At 49.7% G+C, this 22,960-nt stretch overlaps 1 protein-coding gene across 1 annotated transcript; it reads right to left on the bottom strand.

Annotated features, from left to right (window-relative positions):
• Positions 1-11,668: 11,668 nt before the first annotated feature.
• Positions 11,669-22,155, bottom strand: TMPRSS5 (transmembrane serine protease 5). Its single transcript, XM_090267342.1, has 14 exons — positions 22,072-22,155; positions 21,769-21,892; positions 21,574-21,589; positions 21,292-21,485; positions 20,779-20,901; positions 19,546-19,681; positions 19,112-19,225; positions 17,763-17,806; positions 16,917-17,079; positions 15,813-15,991; positions 13,986-14,084; positions 13,365-13,507; positions 12,990-13,142; positions 11,669-12,034 (listed from the first exon to the last, which is right to left on the bottom strand). Exons 1-14 carry the CDS (start codon positions 22,153-22,155, stop codon positions 12,023-12,025), a joined length of 1,584 nt encoding a protein of 527 aa, XP_090123468.1. The 3' UTR covers positions 11,669-12,022.
• Positions 22,156-22,960: the final 805 nt, after the last annotated feature.

Below are 22,960 nucleotides of genomic sequence, written 5' to 3' on the forward strand. Positions count from 1 at the left end.
CTATGATTCTGTTCCTATTCTGCTTAGTTGGATTTTGTTTTTATTTTTTAGATTCAGTTGTTAATAGTTGTGAGTTTATTGTCATTTTAATGTTCATAATTTTGATCTTCTTTTACTTAAATAAGTCCCTTTGATGTTTCATATAATAGTAGTTTGATAATGATGAGTTCCTTAAACTTTACCTTCTCTGGGAGGCACTTCATCTGCCCTTCCATTCTAAATGATAGCTTTGCTGGATAGAGTAATCTTGGTTGTAAGTCCCTGCTTTTCATCATTTTGAATACTTCTTGCCTGCAAAGTTTCTTTTGAGAAATGAGCTGAAAGTCTTATAGGCCCCCCTTTGTAGGTAACTCTCTGCTTTTCTCTTGCTGCTTTTAAGATTCTCCCTTTACCTTGAACCTTTGGCATTTTAATGGTGTTGTGTTTGGTGTGGTCCTTTTTGGATGTACCTTGTTTGGGACTCTCTGTGCTTCCTGGACTTGTATGTCTATTTCCTTTGCCAAATTTGGGGAGTTTTCCTTCATTATTTCCTCACATAAGTTTTCAATTTCTTGCTCTTCCTCTTCTCCTTCTGGCACCCCTATGGTTTGGATGTTTGCACATTTAAAGTTGTCCCAGAGGTTCCTAAGCCTCTCCTCATTTTTTTTCCCAATTCTTGTTTTCTCATTCTGTACTGGTTGACTGTTTTTTTCTTCCTTATGTTCCAAATCATTGATTTGAACCCTGGTGTCCTTCCCTTCACCACTAGCTTTGTGTGGATTTTTCTTTATTTCATTTAGCATAGCTTTCACTTCTTTTCTTATGCATTTGCCAAACTTAAGAATATGTGTCAAGTCTGTGAGCACCTTTATCACCAGTGTTTTGAACTCTGCATCTGTTAGGTTGGCTACCTCCTTGTTTGTTAGGTTGGCTATCTCCTCATCACTTAGTTCTCCCACTGGAACCTTGGTCCATTCCCCCTTTTGGGTCATACTTTTCTGTCTCCTCAACTTGACAGGCTCCTGTGTTTGTTTACCTCTGTGTCTTAGGTAGAGCTATTACGTTGTAAGGGGCGGAGCCTTAGGTATTTGTCAATACAAAGCGACCTTTTTTACCACGTTGTGGAGCTGTATTTGAGGGAGGGGTCTGAGAGGGAACAATGCCACTTGCTCAGCACTCACCCCTTTTCCAGGCACTTCTCCCACTTTCATATGGGACTGGTGCCTCTCTAGCTGTTGCTCTGGCCATTGTTCCCAGAGTGGGTGGGTCTGTTGACGTTCTAGGACCATGGGGGCCCTTCAAACAAGCAGACTCTGCTGAGAGACTAGCAGTTTCTTCCTCCACCCCAACCGCCACTGGTTTGCACTGTCAGAGGCAATGAGGCTTTATTTTCCCTGGCTCTGGGACTGTGAGCTGTGTGGTCTGGTCTGGTGCTGAGATCGCTTCCCAGATGTCTCTCCCAACTTTTTAAAACATGTGATTGCTCTTTCTGCCGGCCTGCCACTGCTGCCACTGCTGCCATCACCGCACCACGTCCTCTCCACCCTGGCTCTGCCCCTCCTACCTGTCTGGATGAGTATTTCTTCTTTATATCTTTGTTTGTTAGACTTCCATGCAGCTCGATTTTCTGGAACTTCTGGTTGTCTCTAGTTCTGAGGTAGCTGTATTCCTTCTTAGTTGTGGAGGGAGACACAGCATGTCTGTCTAGGCCTCCATCTTGGCTGGAAGTCTGAAGTTTTCCTTTTTAAAAAAATTATTCTTTTATCCCCACCCAAGGCCATTTTTTTCCCATTGCTTTTAGAGAGAGGGAAAGAGGGAGTGGGAGATGAGAGAGAGAGATGGAGAGAGAAGCATTGATGTGAGAGAGAAACATCGGCCAGCCGCCTCCATAAAGCACCCTGACTGGGGATTGAACCCACAACCTTTCCATTTATGAAGCAATGCTCCAGCCAATTGAGCCACACCAGCCAGGGTGATGTTTTCCATTTTTAATTAAAGAGTGTCCTGAGACTAAAAGTCAAGCTGTGAAAAACCAATTGCTATTAGCAACTCTTTAACTATATATGTCAGGATTTTTTAGCACTATGCAACTAAACCCAAAATCTGGAAATAAACTGGGTTCTGAAGCTAATATAACTGTGATTTGATGCATAACCTCTGACTTCAATTTCCTTTGTTCATCAAAATGACATCATTGTTCATATTAATTTTATAACAAGTAGGTATTACCAATTTGAAATTATAAAATAAATCCATACTAATAAAGCATTGCTTTTGTCTCATATATTTAAGGGTTTCAAATAAAGATTTTATCTTTAAAAGGAGTTTGAAACCCTACACTCTGTTTATGATGGTATGCCAGTCCACCACAAAGCCCACCTGCATACCTCAGTTATACTCACATACTCTCATTACATATGGCTGTGATTCTCTCCTGCTGTAATTCTTTCAGTGGCCCCTCCTAATTTCCCATAAGACCAAGTGAGGACCTTGGCATGGCTCCCATATATTTACTGACATCAGACAGTGTTCCATGTCTACAATGATGGAACTACATACCTGTGTAAAACTACTTACTATTTCCTAGGAAATGTCAGGTATTTCATACTATTTCCTTGGCCCAAAATGCTGTTGTTCTTTGTTCCCTTCCCAGCCTCTCCCCTGCCCCAGCTCAGTTCTGACATTTATCAGTCAGTTGACCCAATTCAAGCAGAATCTCCTTAACCGCCCCCATGCCTTATTCCTGCCCCTGTACTGAAATGTTTAGTGCAAGCTTCTACTGTGATAGTGAGATATCTATCTTTACATCAGGCACATAGCAAGTGTTCAATTACATAGAAGGAAAGGAGGATGGGGAGAGGAGAAGAAAGGGGAAGAGGTAAGAGGGGAGGAAGGAGGGAAGAAGGGATGGTCAGAGGCCAGGAGAACAGATCTGAGAGGACTGGGTCCTTCATGGTGACTGGTCTGACAAGGCAGGCACAAAACTAAATGCAGCCTGTCTTGCCATGCCTGCCCACCTTCTTTGAGCATGGGGAAAGCCCTTTCACATTAAGCTATGTTCTGAACTGCCTGCGTGCCTACTCTGTTCCTTGCTCTTTTGAGATAATTATACCTTTGCTCTCATTTCAGTTTCCTGGCAAGAAAACATATGAGGCAGTATTATTCCTATTATAGAGATGAGGAAACTGGGACCCAGAAACATAAAGTTACAGGCCAGGTTAGAACTCAGGATGTCACAGAGAGCCTAATCTGACCCTTCTAAGGGCTTCAGTTGACTTACCGTTTTGTGTCTGTGTGTATGTGTGTTGGAGCAAATGCTCTTGGGCAGAGCATTGTGGGGTTGAGGCCTTAGTCTTTTCTAGTAAATCACCTTTCAACTCAACCAAGGCTAGTCATATTGTGAATTAGGGGCAGCATTTTGTCTTGGGCTTTTTATTCTGCACAAATAGGTTGGTATGGAAACCACACTTCTGAGGTTATGATTGAAACATCATTTGTCTCCATTGGTTTTCAGTTTTTAAAAAAAATGATAGTAGGTGGGAAATGTCTATATTTACCACATCAATTTGTTCTTGGCAACAAGCATCAATCTGTAAATGGTTGTAAAGTAATTATTGCAAACCCTTTCAAAATCTTTCATATTTTTGCTCTTTTGTCAAACAATAATACAGCTGGTTTTTAGTGTCTGTTGCCAACTAGATCATGAACACCTTGAAGGCCGTGCTCTTTTACTTGGTCTCAGGTAGTCCAGGCTTAGGTAGGGCATGGCATCAAGGATACACTGAGTGGACAGGGTTTGGCTGGATAAAGATGACAACTGGCAGATGCACCAATACAGGTTAGAAACAACAACCTTTTACATTCACCTAGCTCTACACAATCTCCAAAGCCTTCTCATTATTTGATTTTTACTTGGTCTTCCCATCTACTCTGAGTTAAGCAGGACATATATTATCAGTTCTATTACACAGAACATAAAATAACTTCAGTGACAACTGGGCTCATTAACTAGTGATGCAGGCCAGGTTAGATCCCAGGCTTCAGGATCCTGGCCTGACATTCTCTCTCCTCCCCATCCAACCTCCCCTAAATGCCTCCCACAAATACCCAAGTAACAGGCTCCATCAGAATACTCTGTGCTTGCTCTTGTATTTATTCTACTGTCTTATGAGCACCCTCTATGGTAATTACCTCTTATAGTTACCTCTATGGTAATTTAGTTTTTATTTTAGCCTCCTAGGACTGTCATAACAGAATACCACAGACTGGGTGACTTAAACAACGAAATCTATTTTTCAGCGTTCTGGAGGCTGGTAGTCCAAGATCAAGGTGCCACCTGCATTGGCTGGTTTCTGGTGTGGACTCTCCTCCTGGCTTGCAGGTGGCCATCTTCTTGCTGTGTCATCACATGGCCTCTCCTCTGTGTGCATGAGGAGTTCTGATGTCTCTTCTTCTTATAAGAACTCCAGTCCTATGGGGTCAGCCCCCCACCCCTTAAGACCTCACTTAACCTTAATTATCTTCCAAAAAGCCCTATCTCCTCATACAGTCACACTGGGAATTGGGGCTTCAATAGATGCTTGGGGGTGGGTGCACACAATTCAACCCATAACAAGTTTAGCCCAGATCTCTCCAAAACATATGAGTTCATATTCCAGCTCCTCTCTCCCAGCCTTTCCTTGATGCAGTTCATCTATTTTTCTAATTAGCTTTGACTCACCTTAGTTTTTATTGAACTCTGTTCTGTGAGATTGCTCTGATCTATTGGTACATTAGAATATTTCCTCTGTGTTTATTTCAGTTAATTTCTGAGAACCCACATGAGTGGGAATCACAATGCGTTATTTTGGGTATTTTTCCACTGAGCATGAGTGCAGGGAGCACCACAGGGGCTGAGCTGAGGTGGACATGGAGCTCCCTGAAACGTGGCTGAGGGTACTTTACAGAACATTAGAGGAGTGGGGGTGCACAAAAGAGAGGGGCTACTCTTGTCATCTTAGCCCTGTCTGACTTGATGGGCAAAAGTAAATTTCAATTCCTATGAAGACCAGACACAAGAAGTCTGCCTGCCCTCTTTGGAGGACCCTGTCCAGCAGGGCCAAGATCAGGATGAATCAGGAACTGGCCTGTCCTTGTGTGATCCTGACAGTGACACCGCGCTTGCCTCACCCCAGTCCCGCCCTGCTGTCCTGTCCCTTTTTGACCAGACCCTCCATAAGGAGAGAAGCTCACAGAGCTGAGGTAATGTGCTTACCCACAGTCCATGTGCTCCTTTCTAGACCCTGGAATTCAAGTGGCCCTGAGGCTACACAGCCTCTTTCCCTGCAGGCAGACCTCACCCCACCCCTGAGGGGGACAAGTGTCCACAGGGTTGCCCACAGGCTCTGTGTAGAAGGGGATGGAGCCACAAGCTGGCACTCCCATCCTGCCATGTTCCAGGGCAGAAGCCAAGGATCCAAGAGTCTAAATTTGGGTCTGAACTCCCACGTCCTTAAGAGGGAGTGTTTGTCATGGCAAGAGGAGAGGACATTTTTAATTTAACAGTTGGCTAGTTGGATGTGTTCCTTTTAACTATTTAGACATATGGCATGTGGCCTTCCACCCACACTCCTGCCCCAAGTCCCACAATGTCACAGAGGGCCTGGGGGAAGCACTACTACAGGTCTGTATTTCTTATATATGACTGTCATGATTAATTATGCCTAGTAATTTATGATCATGCCTGCCAGGGTAAAGTATTGAGCCGGTGTGTGAGCATGTGAGTGTGTGTGTATAGAGGAAAAGGATTAGCAATGGCAACTGCAAAAGATGAGGACATTTTTGATGAGAAAGAATTATAGTACTCTGTGTGAGAATTTCTCTGATATTGTCCCTGAAGGGGCAACTAAAGGTGGTGGGGGCCCTGTACACAGAAACCAGCCAGGATCTTAACCAAATCTGCCCCTTCAGGGTTAAGGAAGAAATTCCATAGAGCCTTACCTCAGACCCCTTACATTTCTCCTCTTCCCTCAGGCCCTTCAAGTTTCCCACAGAACACATACACATGTATGCACAAATACACAGACACGCACACAAAACACATACAAACCCTCATACATACAGATACACAGTCTCAGACAGAGATATCCACACACACAGATCATACTACCTCCTGGAGCCAACCCAGTGCCTCTTCAGGGTTAGGGTTTCCTCTCTTCTGCTACCTCCCACCACCATTCAGATTTACTATCCAAAGAGGGGCCTATTTTTTCATGGCCCCAGGAGCAGTACAATGTCAGCACAAAAAGACTTGTATAGCCTTGAGCATGCTTGCCAAGTTGACACTGGACCCTATCCACGGTCACTTTCAGCCGAAAGGTTCCAAGTCTCAGTCCCAACCCAGGGTAGGCCATGATAAAAGTCATTTCTTGATTGTTCCCATTCCCAGGACCATGAGTGACAGACGAGCCCAGCCCAAGGCCCTCTATTTTGGGAGACCCATTGGTAGCATACCCTGACAGGCCTACCACATGACCCAGGGTCTAGAGATTCTTGGGCCCAAGCTGCCTGCTAATGGCTTATGCAGGGGGAAGGCGGGAGAATGCAGGGGACACACCAGTTCCTGGTGGTTGGAGAGCTGGCCTACATATACCCTCCCAGCCTCACCTTTAGCCGCACCCCAGGGTCCTTGCAGAAAGACCTTCAAGGCTCTGCCTTTCTCTCTGAGTCCCAGCATCGCCTCCACCTGCTCCACCCCTTCTCTGCCAATCTGCTGTACAAACAGGGGGCTACTGCAAGTGGTGGGAACAGTAAATTTCCTCTCTCCTTTATTCACATCTCACCTCTGTGGACTGTGCTGAGGAAAAACAAGCCCCACAAAATCCTTGTGGGCTCTAGGAGTCTGGCTGTCTCTTCTGTACTCCTCTCTGATCCCCTCCAAGGCAGAGGCCCAGAGAAGAGACCTGCCCAGCTCCACAGGGACAGCAGCCTCTTTCTCCTCCTCCCCCTCCTGAGTAGGCTCAGTGAGCACCTGTCACATGGGGAACCACGTACCAGGCTCTGGGGACCAGAAATCAGAGAGACCAGGGGAACTGGGAAATCAATATTTGGGGAGCAGCACTACATCTGCCTTGCCCTCCTAGCAGCCTCCCAATTGCAGGAGAGCTTCTGAGCCTGGGAGGGCCAAAGTAGACTTGTTCAAAACATTAGGCAATGTCGGTGTGCCTGGCCTGGCTGCCATGTGAGGACCCACTGTGGGAAAGGAGGGATTCTCAATCTGTTGGCCTCAGGGCCAAGGCAGCTCTGCTGACATCGCAGCATCTACAGTATGGGCCAGACGTTGGGAGATCCCAGGAACCTTCTCCTCCTCCAACCAGCCAGCAGGGAAGGCCTCCATAAGCCCACTCAGACTGAAGGAGGACTGGGGAAGGTCAGTGGCCACTGGTTTTTACAGAGCTCCTTTATACAGAAGGGGGGCAATGGACTTAGTGTGACACACTGTCTCGGGACGTGGGGTCTTCTGTGTTAAATCCAGGGAAGTCCTGGGCAAACAGAGAAGGTACAGTCACTTAAGGGGGCATGGGAAAGGGTCCTTCTTCCTTGAGCCTGGCACATGGCTTGGGACAAGCTGCCTATTAATGGTTCTGCTAGGTGACACTTTGCTCGCTATTCTGTCTCATGTGTGAGAAGAGGCTGGTGAGCAGAGGGGGGTCATGTGGCTAGCTCAGAAGCTGTCCAGGGACAGTAGTCAAAAGGAAAGTGTCATGATCTTCAAAAAGGAAGTAAGGAGGAAATTCCCTCACTGGCTTTAGGAGCGTGAGGCCCACGAAGCCCCACACAGAGCCTGAGGCATCTGGAAGGAGCTAGGGAGCAACTGAGCACAGTGCCAGGCCAAGGGTTTGACTTGTCCCTGAGCCCTTCGCCAGGGCACAAGCACTGGGAAGAGGGACACAGGAGAAAATGGCTTTAAAATCTTTTGCCTGGAGCATCTCCTCCCAGGGACCCAGAGGGCATGCCTGGAGGAGAGCCACTGTGGGTGCTATCTTGGTGTGGACCTGAGCCGCCGACCAAGCTGCTTGCTTTAGATCCACCCCAGGGAACAGGCTTCCACCATGGGGGTCCCAGCTGGATGTTGTGGGCAGATAGATGTGTCCAGAGGCCACAGAGGTTTGAGTTAAACTGTCCTGGCAAGGCAGATCCCATGGAGATCACCTCCCCTGGACCGCTTATTAGGCAGGTGGGAGACTAAACTCCAGGGAGGCTGAGTCAGTAGCTCAGGGTAGCACATTCACAAGTGGTATGAGCCCCAGATGGGGCTCCACCATCAGACGTCACTGCCAGAGGGTCCTTGGAAATGAGGGAACTCAGGAGCCCAGCCCAGCCCTGTGAAAGCCCTGTCCTTCCGGAGGCCACCTCCCACCCTCTGGGGCCAGGGCTTCTCTCCACCCTGTGTATCAGCATGGTCCCTCTAGCACTGACTCCAGGTGAAACCCTCCAGCAGATCCCCCTTGGGCTGCTCTGCCCTGGGGGCTCCAGGCACTAGAAATTTGGGGACTGGTGCCTGCCTGCTCTGCCTCTCCCCCTCCCAGTCTTGGAATGTGTAAGAAAGCCCAGTGTCACCCTCAAGAGTAGGAGGCTATTTCCTACCTATGCTCCAGAAACCTTCTCCGAGGTGGGTAAGTTAAGATGCAGTTTACAGAGGCCTTAAGGGCATCAATAGTTTCGCAGGAAGCAGAGGCCCCAGGTTTAGGCAAACACAGACACATTCTGGTGTGTCTGAGGAGTGAGGTGGGGAGGGATTCAGTCCCAGGATGCTGAGCGAGGCTGAAGAGTGGGAGCAGGTGCAGGTGGTTTCTCTTTGAGTAGTCAGGGGGGGCCCTCGGTGTAGGGCCAGGAGAGGGCAAGGAGAGAGAAAACAGTGGAGAGACTTGGGAAAACCACTTCCTGATAGCTATGATACCAGTATTTGGCATTTATAGCATTTCCAGTTCTGTCCTATTGTGGGTGAGCCCAGCACTTCCAAAAATAAATGCAAAATAGAGCCTGAGAAACATTCCAGAGGAATGACAGGGCTGCCCCCTTGCTCACAGCCACCCCTCTAGGAAAGGCAGGACTACAAGGACTAACACAGACAGAGCCTACACTGCACCGCGTCCTCCGGACCCCACAAGCCCGGAGGAGTGGAAGAGAGAAGGATCCACCCTGGGCAGGGCAGTCAGGAGCCACCTTCCTGAACAGTCTCAGGAAGCTCGCAAGCTCTGCCCGGGCAGGTGAGATGCTGAATCCTCTAGGAGGAGAGCACAGGCTTCCTGCACGTAGAAATGCCCTGACTTATTCAACAATGGGCCCTTTGAGCTCCCTTCGCAATTATTGCCTCACCTTGAAGCTTCCTGCCTGGTTAGCCACTAATAATCTATTGCAAATAAGTCTCTTTGCTCTAATAAGACAGTTGGTTTCTCTACCTCTGAATTCCCTACAGAGCTTAACACAGCTGGGCACCCAGCTGGTCCTCACTAAAATCCTTCTGGACCTGAATATTCCCACCTTTCTTGCCCTCAACTCCATCCCTGCATTCCAGCAGCCATCCTGGGAATGTACTTACTTTTCCTCACTTTCCTAAGGGCTGGATAGGCTGGTGCCAACAAAGGAACGGTGGTTCAGAGCCTCTGAGACTGTAGATCTGCCTGGCCTCTTGGCCGGAGCTCCTATAGGTAAACAGGGAATTGCTATTAGCCAATTCCCTAATTAGGGTTTTCTCTATCATCCCCCTGTGGAAGATGCTCATTTGTAACATGTAAGTCAGACCATGAATCTCATGGAGAACTGGAAATCTGTAAGAACACTAACTAAAGGTCTGTGGCAGGAGCCACTAACATCCCAGGTTTTGGTTACCTCACCTATAAAAAGTGTTACTGTAGGCAGGTGACTAAGCCAGGTGATAAAGTTCCTTCCAATTCTATACTTCTCTGAAATATTGGATCATCTCATTAATCCATGTGCAAAACAGTGGTGTGGATTTGGAGTAAAAAGACCTAGAGTTCACATTCAGGTTCTGGCACTTGCTACCTGGCTGGTCCTGGAAAGTCACTTATTCTGAACTAATTTTCTTGCCTGTAAAACAGGCACAATAATAATATCTTTACCATACAGATGTTGTGAGATTTAAATGATACCACAGGTGAGCAGGGTTAATAAACTGTAAAGTAGTATTCAAATGTTGCTAATATTAATAGGTCATAATGATTGAGATAAATAAATGCCTCTCTTTAAATAAGCAAATGCTTATGGGTGACATCAGAAACACAAAACAGATCATAGTTGATGGATCTGTTAGTAGCTCCTCCCTGCCCAGGGGCATCAGCTGCCCTGAACTACCTTTTGAGGTGGGCACTTACCAGAGTTTGGGGGGGGGGGTAAATGCTGATCTCAGCATGAGGCTGGAGGTCTGACTTCTATGAACACGGGGTGAGGTGTTTGCCAGCAGCCAGAACCTCTCCTACACTGCTTCTGCAATTTGACAGCAGACTCCTGGCAGCCTCTTCCCCATGTAATAAAGCGACAGCAAATTGAGGGCCTTATTTCTTTTAATATTTATTTATTTATTTTTAGAGAGAGGGGAACGAAGGGAGAGAAACATCAATATGTGAGAAAGATGGGTTGCCCCTTGCACACCCCCAACTGGGGACCTGGCCTGGCCTGGAACCCAGGCATGTGCCCAGACTGGGAATCGAACCAGCGACTTTTTGGCTCACAGGCTGGCAATCAATCCACTGAGCCACACCAGCCAAGGTAAGGCCCTTATTTTTTAGTGCACTTCATGCAAAGGAAGTAGACCTTCCAGGAAGCAGACATTCCAAGAATGAATATTCATTTCTAACCCTTTAAAAAATGCTGATAAACTCATGAAAAGTTGTGCTATTGCTAAATGCTAATTGCATTTCCTTGGGTAGCACCAAAAAAATTGATCGCAGTTTTTAGAAACAAGATGCCAATTGCACTTCAATTGCTAGAGAGGAGAGTTGGAGGAGTTTAACCAGAAAAATGCTGACTGAGTATAACCTCAGAAAGAAATTTTCACAAGCCTGAAGGCTCAGTTCTGAAACAAGAGCTAAGACCTAAGAAGGCCAGGTGGGTCTTGAGGGGAAGCCAGACCTCCCTAAGAGTTTTTCTGAATTGCAGCCTCTTAGCATCTAGATGGCTGGGGCTTTTTGTTGCAGATCATGACATGCAGATTTAACAAATGTAAAAAATTAACAAATAAGTACATGCCATGAGTCAGTTTCAGAGCTTTAAGAAACATGTACCACATGAAAGAAAAACTGTGATTCTACCCCTTTTTGTGAGTGTGTGTGTGTATGAGAGAGGGAGAGGGAGGGGACGAGGGAGAGAGAGAGAGAGACTGGACCACGGTCACACATTACTTTGCTTTAATGAAATAATTCTTTGGACCAGTTCACAGAACTGTCATTTAAAACCAATACCCTATTCCAACACCAACCAGAGTGCTCTTACATTGGCCCCACTCCGACCCCTACCCCAGCAGGGCCAGCCAGTGCCAGGTATGAACAGGAAGTAGGTGAGGCCAACCATGGAGAGTAGGAAAGGCTCCGTGGGCTTCATCTGGGCTCGCCCAGCCTTGACCCCATCTTCCCAGGAGCCTCCAGAGCCAAGGGCTCCTCTAGGGAGGCACCCCCACCCACCCACCCACCCACCACCCCATCTGAGAGCACAGAAAAAAAGCAGACCTAGGGTATCCCTGAGCATCCTCCCAAAAGATGGGCTCAGAGTCTGGGAAGGAGAGAGCAGAAGCCAGCCTACCAGTTGCTTCCAATAGCCTCTTTCTCTCCAGATCCTCCCCAATATCCATCAGTTCCCCTATGGTACCAATCCTGCCCAACCTTCTTCTTATCATCAGAGCTGTCTGGTGAGAGAGAGGATCTAGAAGTCAGGGTCAAGGGGATAGATAGGCCACAGGGCCCAGAGGCTGGCTGGTGGGTGGTGACTCTCCTGAGCAGCGATAGGAACTCCATGCCTTCTGCATCAGGGTCTGCTGCTTCTCCTCCATCTAGTGGACCTGCTGAAGACCCCAGGAAACATGAGCCTGCTATGCAGGAAGGAGGAGGAATCAACAGGACTCGGGAGGGCGTTCTGAGCTGACAGAAAGGAGCTGGATTCACAGTGTGGCTCCACTAGCCAAGTAATCTTCATTTTAGAAAATCACTTAACCATTTAGAACCTTAATCTCTACTTCTATCAAATGGGGCTAAAAATATTCACTTCTCTAGGTCTTTTCTAAGATTTGAATAAGATGGATGTATATGCTCCCTGTAATCCATTAAGCTTATTACCCACTACCCACCCCATGCCCAAGCAGAAAGAAGCTTTTCCTTATCATGCCCTGCATTTGTGAAGTACTGGACACAGATAATGGGGTTTATACACATTATCTCACTTGGCCCTCCCACTGGACAGAGGAAGTTGAGTGGCTTGCCCGGTGTCATACAATAAATAATTAGTTGCCAAACCCAAATTGCTAAATGCTGAGCTCTCTGTAGTGTAGGGAATGCAGCACTAGCAACTGCCTTAGAAACCAAGGGCAAGTGATGGTCATAAATACCTCCATAAATAATAGGAGGATCACTCACTCTAACCTGGCACTGTGCAGGCGTTGTTCAGGTCTTACCACACTTAATTGTCACAGTAGCACGTAAGGTAGCCACGATGGTAATTACTAGGCAGCTGAGGTTTACCGAGTTAGGAACTTGCCAAAGGCTGCACGGTAAATAGCAGATTTGGGCTACAATATAAACTCAGGTCTAGTCTTCCCCAGTCAATGCTTAAATGGATAGAAATCCAATGGATTCAACGCTATACGCCTCACTTCTATTTCCTTTTACTCTGGGGAACATTCCCGAGCCCATCCCCAGCCCCCGGCCCCCAGCCAGGCCCAGACCTAAAGGGTGAGTGTCACAGTTTCTGAGGGACAGTCCTTTACAAAGCTTTCCTCCCCACCCTGCGCCCCCCACACTCACCCATGCCGTGTCGTGGATCCAGTCCAAAAACTCAGCAACCTTGGCGTAAATGCCGGGGTGCCTGGGCTCTGCGCAGCCTCGGCCCCAGCTGACCACCCCCACAAGACGCCACATGCCCCCATCTGGGCACACCAGGGGGCCCCCACTATCCCCCTGAGGAGTCCAAGCACAGAGACCAGAGAAAAAGACAGTTAGTCCTTTCAGGAGGAGGGGCACCAGACCCTCCCAGGCAGCAGAATCCCGATTCTGGCCCTTCGGGCTTCCAGCATGGATCCTGCCTTGCCTCAGCCCTCCTAGAGAGGCTGCTCAGACAGGGGCCAAGCCACAGCGGGAACCCTGCCCCCACCCTCCACTTTGGCCCCCTTGCTGCCACACCTGGCAGGCATCAGCCCTCCCATCCAGGTAGCCGGCACACAGCATGCGGGGCGTGAGGGCCCCACTGTACATGCAAGAGCTGTTGCAGAGCTGGGTGCTAAGCAGTGGCACCACCGTGTCCTGCAGCGTGTCCGAGCTGTGGGCTGTGGGAGGCAGACATGGAGGTGAAGGGACAATGAGCAAGGCCACAGAGCACAAAGTAAGGCCCAGGAAGACAGACCAGGTGGTTCGAGGCCTCAGAGACAGAGTCCCAAAGACGGGAGCCCAGGGTCGGAGCTGTGGACCCTGGGCAAGGAGGCAAGGGCCTGTCAGACTTGGGGACTGGGAGTCAAGAGGAGAAGAACTCACACATACACCCCAAGTACTGAGGCCTTGGCACTCCTGGGACACGGGGAGCAAAAGCAAAGGGCCTGAATTTAGGAGAAATTCAGGGGTTCTTCTCTCAGAAAGTCCTAGACAGGGGAGATGGAGGGCCCTTGGCCTGGGCAAGGGTGGTGCCAGAGGAAAAGTGGGCTGGCACTGCTCCGTGGATGGGGCAGGTGGAGGCGCCTCACCTGGGAAAGGATGCCTCCCCCCACCCACACACCCCCTTTGCACCCAGGGCCCTCGGAGCTGACTCACTGTGACTGAGGTCGGTGTGGCCCCAGCCAGACACCCAGCACTGCGAGCCCGTCGGAAAATGCTGGTCCTCGGCTGGCAGGCACACAGCACCCACAGTGTCTGTGGAGAGGCAGGGTCCTGAGCCCCACTCAGGCTTGGCTCCCTCCCCCGAGCCTGGGCGGAGGCCAGGTCTGGCCGATCCTCTTTGCCCCCTTCTCCAACAGTCCTGGTTCTCGGTCTCCACCCGCCCGTCCTCCTGCACCACTGTGCCCGTTGTGGGCTAAACCCCCTTGAGGGTCACACAGAGGACAACGTGTAAAGTGCAGTGTTCATGGCGCCCTCTAGGTAGAGCTGTGTACACGCTGCACACGCCCACCTGGGCACGGAGGAAGAATGGAAATTCTTCTGGGCGTTGGTACCCAACTTGTCCTAATGCGGACCCGTTTTGAATTTTCCCCAGGGTGTTTTGTCCTTCTTGGGGCATTGTTTCCAAAAGTGTGTGACATATCCTACAGATGGAGCCCACACATATTTGTAGATAGTACACAGGCATGCTATTACACAAACATGAAGTCACTTGGGGAGAGAGGTCCCTTTTCATTCTTTCAGTGCCTCTGGCCACATCAGGGAGCGCATACATGGTATGAGCATGTGGGCATGTGGTGCTCCTCTGCTCCTCCCTTAATGCCTGTCACCCTCCATCGAAACACAGAGAGGCCGAGACCCAGCACTTCTGCAGAGGACAGCTCCTCGCTGGAACTAGAACACTGTTTGGTTTTCACTGTGTGCTTTGTGGTTATCTATTTACTGTAAGTAATATTAGTTCTCCAGTTATATAGTAACTTAAAGTTCCCCTCTCAAATGTATTTGTCAATTTAGAAATATTAGCTGTTGAACGACAGTTCAGAGAGTACCCATATTTGTGAAAGGCATATAGCAACAAGAACCCAAGGTGGCAGGTAGCAACAGTAGGGAAGAATGCTGAATATTTGTCAGTGTGTGCACATGAATGTGTATGGTATGAGCATGTATGCATGGGAGTGAGTGCATGTGACTGGGAGTGAGTGTGTACAAGTGTGGGTTTGTGTGCATGAGTGTGCATGGTGTGTGTGCATGGGAGTGAGTGTGACTGTGTTTGGTGTGTGTGTGTATATGTTGTGAGCATGTATGCACAAGATTGAGTGTACATGTCTACTTGTGTAAATGCTGCACATTAATGTGTGTTCCTGAGAGTGTATGTGCTTCTAGGGGAGTATGCACATGCACATGCACATGCGTGTTGAGGAATTGCCCTTCTAGGACAGATGCTATGGAGAAGCCCTGGCCCTAGAGTCAGCGCACCAGGCTCAGGAACTGTTTGCTGCATGGACTTGAAGAGTCACTTCCCTCACTAAATTCCGTGTGCTTATCTGAATATACCTGCCTCATCTACCTGTTAGGGTTATGATGAGAATTGTGTGGAAAAATATTTTGAAAAATAAAAGAAATCTTATTAATGAAACATGCCACAAGGTGGCTGGGACCTGGGAGCAGCCTGGAAACAGGAGTGGAAAGGCTATTGGTAGATGGAGCAATGGTAAGGCTCTGCTCAGGACCTCCAGGCAAATCCTGCCTGCAGCCCAGCTGCGAAAAGGGTGAGAACCTTTTCCCCCAAAAGCATGTGGAAGGATTAGTGCAACTTCAGGTCCAGTTAATGTGGAAGTTCAGCACAGTCACCAAATGAACTGAATATTTTAAGGTTTACAGAACTGGGAGGAAACCTTAGAAGCCAGCTCTCCCCTTGGCAACCCAGGGTCTGCTCCTCTCTCACCCCTGCCCGCACCTGCTCGCCCAGGGCCAGCACCTCACCTGAGAAGTTGAGCGGTGTCTGGAGCCGCAGGAGGGCCACATCATAGTCATGAGTCTGGGCGCTGTAGAGAGGGTGGGGGATGATCTTCTCCACCACAGCCCCCTGGGGCGGCCTGACCATACTGTGGCTGACCAGCCCCGTGTGGACCCGCCAGCTGGACAGACGGAACAGCCTGAAACTGCACACAGGAGCCATGCTGAGCCCAGCGAAGGAGGGAGCAGAAGAGGGTGACATGAGTGAGGTGGTGGGTGGAGGAAGCTGGCCAGAGAGACTCTTAGTGGGGGCCCCATCACCAGACTGCAAGGTCCTTGCAAGACGCTGGGCATGCAGGAGGTGCTTAATAAATGCTCAACTACTGATAGACAGAGAAGTGAGACACTATGGGTCATCTGCAATTACCACCCCTTGCTCCTGCATCGCCCCCTTTTACAACAAACATCAAAGGGCTTTGTGTGATATCGCAACTCTAAGCTGAGTCAGAAAACCTTCCCTCAGTCCTGTCTCTCCACTTACTGTGTGAGACACAGCAGCAGTTCCCTCACTGTAACATGAGAATTGCACTGTCTGCCCTGCTTACCACCAAGAGAAGAGGGCCAAGGAGCTCATGCACCCATCCTTCATCCTTCATTGCTCCAACCAGTATTTATTAAGCACCTACTATATTCCAGGACTGCTCTAGGCCATGGAGACAAGGCAATGGAAAGATCGACAAGGGGGTTCAGTGGTAAACAAGACTGTGAGTCCCTGCTCCTGTGGAGCTTGCAGTCTAAAGGGAAAGAAAGACATTAAACAAATAATTACATGGACAGTGACTTAATTACAGTGGTGAGAAACATTAAGAAGCACAGTGTTGTTAGTGTGACAGCATTTTAAAACCTTAAACATGGAACAAAAATAAAGAACTGGCGTTTGTATTATTATTGCTATTCATGCAGAGCTGTTCTTGGCACTGAACAGAGAAAATTTCACAAACACCATTGTGCCCACTCAGAGCGGGCATGGGGAGGCAGTCAGTTGGACATGGGTGTTTTACACAGAATGCACCAACGGCCAAACAGAAAAGTAACTGAGGCATTGTCCTCCCCAGCAGCCCCGAGACTTGCCTGTGCATGCAGTGTGCGGCGGTCACCACCCAGTGCGGTGCCAGCACAGAGCCCCCGCACGTGTGCCGTGAGCCCAGGGCCACACTGGCCTGCCAGGGCCAGCGCCCAGGAGCCACAGCCTGTCCGCCAATGACCTGGGAAGCCAGGGGCCTTGCCCCACACTCTGCAAACAGAGAAGCACCGGTGAGATGGAAAGGAAGACAGCTGGATGTCAGCATGGGCCCAACTCTCAGGGAGTGTGGCCCAGTGTGGATAGCTTTAATTTATCATTCCTAGTCCTGAGTATGGGGAACTGAAAGTAGAAATGCTGATTATACATCTGCCAACTCCATCAGGCCATGAGCTCACTTTGAGCAGGCACAATGGCTGCATATCTATGGAGCCCCAATACCTAACAAAACGCCTGTCAAAATGTTGGTGTGTGGAAGGATACGTGAAAGGACCACTGACAAGATGGATAGATGCGTGGAAGACAGATGAAAGGAAATGCACAGACTGTCTTCCATTTGGCCCCTAATCCACTACCTTCCTTAGCATCCCAAAGCTGCTAACTGGTTAAGAGCCAATATAATTCTCCCTTTGGGGTTCCCCAGAAGAAAAGGGGAGTAAGTATTGGAGGCCAAGACAGGTGAAACAGGGAGATCATGACAGAGACTTAGGGCTCTGTTTGGGCTGAACTGTGTCTTCAGGAAGGGGCCCAGCAGTCAGATGGGCAGATGGATAAGGAACCCCACCCCAGACCCAGCTGAGCCTCTCTATGGGGCCCTTCCACACACAGGATGGGGTGGGGTGGGGAGAGACTTTTTCCTCCCACTGCTACCCTCCTAGATCCAAGACATGACTCACCAGAGCACTTAAGGGAAACGATCTGGCCAGAAATACAGTTGTCCCTGCAGAACAGAGGTAACAGCAAGAAACCAGGCAGGGACCCGCTCGAGGCTGAGCACCCACCCAAGGGTGTGGAGGAAGGGTGGGGGTCAGAGGGGTCCTCTCATGTAGCCATAGCCACCAGCTGCCCACCCCCACCCAAGCCCCCAGCCCCTTCTCCTAACAGGTCTCCAGAACAGCTGTGCACACACTTGCTCGATTGCCCCAGAGCACCGACACAACTTTGTGATCCTCGAGGGTTGATTTGTGCGGGGCCCAAAGTTACAAACCAAGTATACGCAAATGAGAAAGCCCAGCTATTCCCACGAAAGGACCCTGAGTATGCGTGCACAGCGGGTGAGTAAGCACGTGGTGCGTGAACAGGACTCCTTGCCATGCTCGGTCCTCGGCTTGCTCTAGTCTCCACCCTAGGCCCTTTCCCCGCTCTGCATATCCACATCCTTGCTTTCCTCTTTCCCCCCCTTTCCTTAGCATGAAATTCAGTTCCTTTTGGACCAAATTTCTTCTCTTTCTTCATTCATCCACCAGCAGCCCAATGCCTGGATTCTTAGTTTCTTTTAGTTTCCCCAACCCGCAGCCCTCCTTCTCCCCTGGCGGAGTCAGTCCTACTCCTACTTCCCTTTACCTATTCAGGTGTCTAAAATAAGGAAGCATTTGAAAAGGTGGTGCCAGGGTGCAAGGCTTTACAGAGGTCATGGACCCTTGGCCGGCCAGCCCAGGAAGCTGCTGGGCAGCAAGAGGAAGCCCAAGCAGAGCAAAGGTCCTCTCAGCTTGTGCCCACCCCTAGGATTTGAGGAAGGGCCCGCTCCATCCCAGAGCCCTCTTCTCTGGCGGGTGTCCAGGCTCTAAGCAGTTCTTAGCTAGAGCAAGTCAGCCATCCCTTTACTGAGACACCAGAGTTATCCAAGTAAAATGTGGCAGGGATGAGACAGCACCCAGATTGGAAACAGGAACCTGGTTTCAAGACTTGGTTTGGCTGCTTACTAGTTCTGTGAACTTGGACAAGGCCCTTTACCTATTAAAGCCTCAGTTTCCCTACCTGTAAAGTGGGAATAAGAGTACCATGTGAAATCCAGTAACAGTAACAACCCATTCTGCAATTCACATGAGGAACACGTACGAAAACATATGTGCAACTTGGATATACAGATTCATGGAACTGCGTTTGTAATTTCTGATTAGGAAATGTTCCTCTTTATCCTGTCTTGCTCAATGTTCTTGCCACCAGGCTCCCATGACAGGAAGGTTTTTGCTGGCCTGCTCACCAGGAAGTAAGGGACCCCACTGAACCTCCTAAGAAGCCCTACCTGGACTGCCACACCTCCTCCAGGAGGCCTCCTAGCCTAGGAGAAAGCTGAGCAAATTCCTGGGAGCTATTGAGCTTGATATCAGACAGGTTTACTCCTTTGTGGTGGGTGAGTCTTGGCAGAAGAGGAGAACAGAACAGGAGGAAGTCAGGTTCAAACTGAGCATGAGAGGTGGGGGTTAACAACTGGAATGTGCACAAAGTACTACACCAGGTAGGTAATGGAGCCAGGCTGTGGCAATTACCTCTTCTGAGACTTATGTTTGTTAAAAAAGCAGAGATGCTCAAGGGAGAGACACAAGCTGGGGCACCATTATGCTCAGAGGCCCAGAGATGATCAAAATGACCCTTTGCCATTCCTTGAGCACAGACAGAGGCCCCCAACTGCCAGCCAGCTCCACATCCTCCCCAGGCTCCAGATCCAGCCCCAGTTACCTGAGATGCCCGAGGCGCCGGCAGACCTGCACCCCCAGGGCAGAGCTCCAGCCCTCCTGGCAGACCAGGAGCCAGCCTGGCCGGGCCCTCATGTGCACTTCCAGCAAGAAATTCTCAGTATTTATTCTGAAAGATACTGAAACCAGACATAAAAGCCACATCCCACCTGCCACAGGGTAGAGGCATGGGGCAGGCAGGGACAGCTGGACCTGGCTGCTGTTGATCTGAGGAGGCCTTCGTGACAGTGTCTGGGACACCCAGTGTCAGGTTACCTGCTTCCCAGGGCATCAGGTCAGTTCTGAGAGCAAAATAATCCTATTCGTACAGCATTTAAACCTTCTTTTTAAATGTGTTCCATCACTCGGTGTCAATGGCAGCCTTTGGGGTCAGCATCACCACCACCCCCATGCTGCAGAGGGAAATCTAGGGTATGGAGGTTAAGTGACCTGCCTAAGGTTATAGGATCTGCCACTGATGGATCCAGGACCAAGTCCATAGCTTCTGATTTCAAGTTTTGTGACAATACTAGTAATGGTTACCATTTATTGAGTATCTGTTTTTTCCAGGCTTTGTGCTAAGCTCTTTTCCTTATTAGCTTGTATTATCTTTACAATCTCATGTAGTAAACATTTTTGTCTGCATTTCACAGAGAAAGAACTGGAAGCTCAAAGAAGTAATGTGCCCAAAGTCACACACAGCTGCCAAAAGGTAGGCTCCAAGCTAATTCTAACTTCTAGCACTGATTCTGACCCCACCATCAGGAGCATGACCCCTTCAGATCCCCGGCTCTCACCTGGAGAGGAAAATGCTGGGGAAAGCAGGAGACGATGGGCAGTGAAGGTCCCAGCCCTCTGACTGGCCACTGGGCAGAGACCCCTGCCTGTCACACACTGGCCATCTCCTCACACACCTGGCTGTCTGCCCTTCCACTTCCATCTCACTCTGCCCCAAATGTCAAATTGTCATCTCTCCAGCCAGCTTTGGCTCCTGGCCATGCCCCAGCTAGAGATCAGGACAGTCCCCAGGGAGTGCTGAAATCCCCAAATCAGAAATCAGCTCTGCATGCTTGGACCGTGTCACCACCCTCATGTTGGAGGAGGAGGCTCAGATGGCTGGCAATGAAGTCATGGCCCTTCATTTCGGTCCTCTTGCCCCCAGCCAGAAGGGGGGTCCCAGAGCTATGAAGGGCCCAGGGCTGGGTGGGAGTCTTATAACCTTGGGGGTGTGGCCCACCTTTTCTGGGAAGTGAGGGGAACAGGGCTTCCATCCCATCAGCCTCTGAGCAGCTCAAAGTCATCTCCTCATCCTGCAAGCTCCCAGGAATGGGCTGAGAGGCAGCTGGCCACAGATACAGCCCTTCAGAAGACAAGAACAAAGACAAGGTAAGAGTCATAGAGAAGACAAGGACTCCCACGGGAGGGGGCCAGGGCATAACAAGACACTTGTGGTCAAGGGAGGCAACAGCTGCCCGGGGACTCCCCATCAACCACCTTGCCTTAGGCACGTCCCCACCTAACATGCTGATGAGACACGCTGCACTCTCTGTCTCTGCCTGGGAAAGAGTCCTAGAAACAGTTTGAGTGGGGCCTCTCTGGATCACCCATTCCAGTGCCTCACACCCAGAGCACATGAGAAAGACGCTTGTCTATCTGTCTTAACACCTGCTCACACCTGCTCCTCCCTCCCAGCACCCCCCAGATCCTGCACTTGGTCCCTCCCAAGACCACAGAAGGGCCCAGCACTGACCTAGAAGCCAGGAGCTGACACTCACACCAGCCAGCAGCCCCAGGGCTCCCAGCACCACACAGCAGCAATGTCTGGAACACCAGCCCTCGGAACGCCAGCGCCCTGTCCAGAAGACTGTGGGGTAGGGAGAGCAGTGTCTGGGTACCCTGCTTCTGCCTGCCAGCCTTACTTCACCCTGAGGTACCACCACGGGGCTAGGCAGTCACTGAGCTGCAGCGGGAGTGGGAGCGTGTTCCACTGCACCTGCCCACCTTCCCCCTCCCCATCAACCCTGAAGCCCACAGAGCCCAATCAATCCCTAAAACGGGAAACAAAGAGCAAAATCAGGCCTGGGATACATAGCAAGATGGTGTCTCGCCATCAGTCATTTGGGGCTGACGCAAGGAAGATCTGGGGAAGAAGGGAATCTAGAGCGGTAGAAAGACCATCCCATCACTGCCCCACACTGTCATTCCCCTGTGGCCCAGTCTGGCCTACTGGGTTGTTGGTGGCTGTCGGGCCTCTGCAGTGAGTCCCCTGGCTCTGCTCTGAGGATCCGGGGTCCTGGGCCCTCCTCCGCATACCCAACCTCTGCAGAGGCTTGGCCATCCAGCATCAGGCTCTGGGGAAACAGTTAACAGTCAATTGAGATCCCCACACCAAGCAGAGCCACCCTCTAACCTCAGCTGTGCCCTCACTGCCACTGGCTAGCCTTCTTTCACTTTGGGGACTTCCTGTGTGTTCCCACAGATGTCCCTCCAGGCCCTCTGCTCTCCTAGAGCCCCAGCTTATCCACCTTACTCTCACGCAGCCAGGAGTGTCAAGCAGAGACTTGATGCAGACTGAGCTGATGCCAAAGCTTATGCTCCTCACCATGGAGGGCATCTGCCAATTCCCTCAGCATCCTTCCTTAGGCTTTCTTCCTTCCCTGCTGTCTCATTGGAAGAAGGGCTCCTCCCCAGTGCATTGGCTACCCATTCATTCAGTAACCAGTGTTTACCCCAGGTGAATAGGCCATGATGGGGAATAATGTAAGGAGTTCAGGATAAATTAACATGGACCTCCAGCACAACTGCCTAAAAGAATTTGCATTTGAGTCCTGAAGATGCGTCATGTAAACAAAGCAGTGCGTGTTAAGCAACAGAGTAAAGTTTAGTTAAACTCCTATTGGCCTTTAGGAGAAAGGGAACTTACTTTTTATTGGGGAGACTCAAAAAGGCCTCCTAGAAGAGGCAGCCTCTGAGACAGGCCCTCACAGGTAACTAGGGTTTTACCTGACATATATGGACATCGGTCATTTCAGAAAAAGAGGAGAATAAAATCAACCACCAGGAAAAAAAACCCAAAGAACAATAGGTTGGCCGTGCAGGATTCCCTCTAGAATGCAGCCCCTGTACCAGAGCTGCCAGAGGAGGCTCTTTCTGCCAGCTGAGAATCCCAAGGGGGTGGGGGTAGAAAGAGTGAGAGGCTATATCAGGGATGATGTAGAGGTATAGCCTTACCATATGGATCAGTGGTAAAGATGTAAATCCTCAAGTTCTGCTAGGAAGGGCTCTGGTCCTGTTCTTGGGTCAGCATTGATTAAATCGCTCAGCCAGCTTGGCTGGAGGGTGAGATCTCCATAGTTCACACAATGGTCCTTCCCTTCATCCCCCTCAACACATACAGGCATGTAGGCACAAGTCAGAGA

The sequence above is a fragment of the Furipterus horrens genome, unplaced genomic scaffold, assembly GCF_987537825.1.
Source record: "Furipterus horrens unplaced genomic scaffold, mFurHor1.1.pri manual_scaffold_2, whole genome shotgun sequence".
NCBI lineage: Eukaryota > Metazoa > Chordata > Mammalia > Chiroptera > Furipteridae > Furipterus > Furipterus horrens.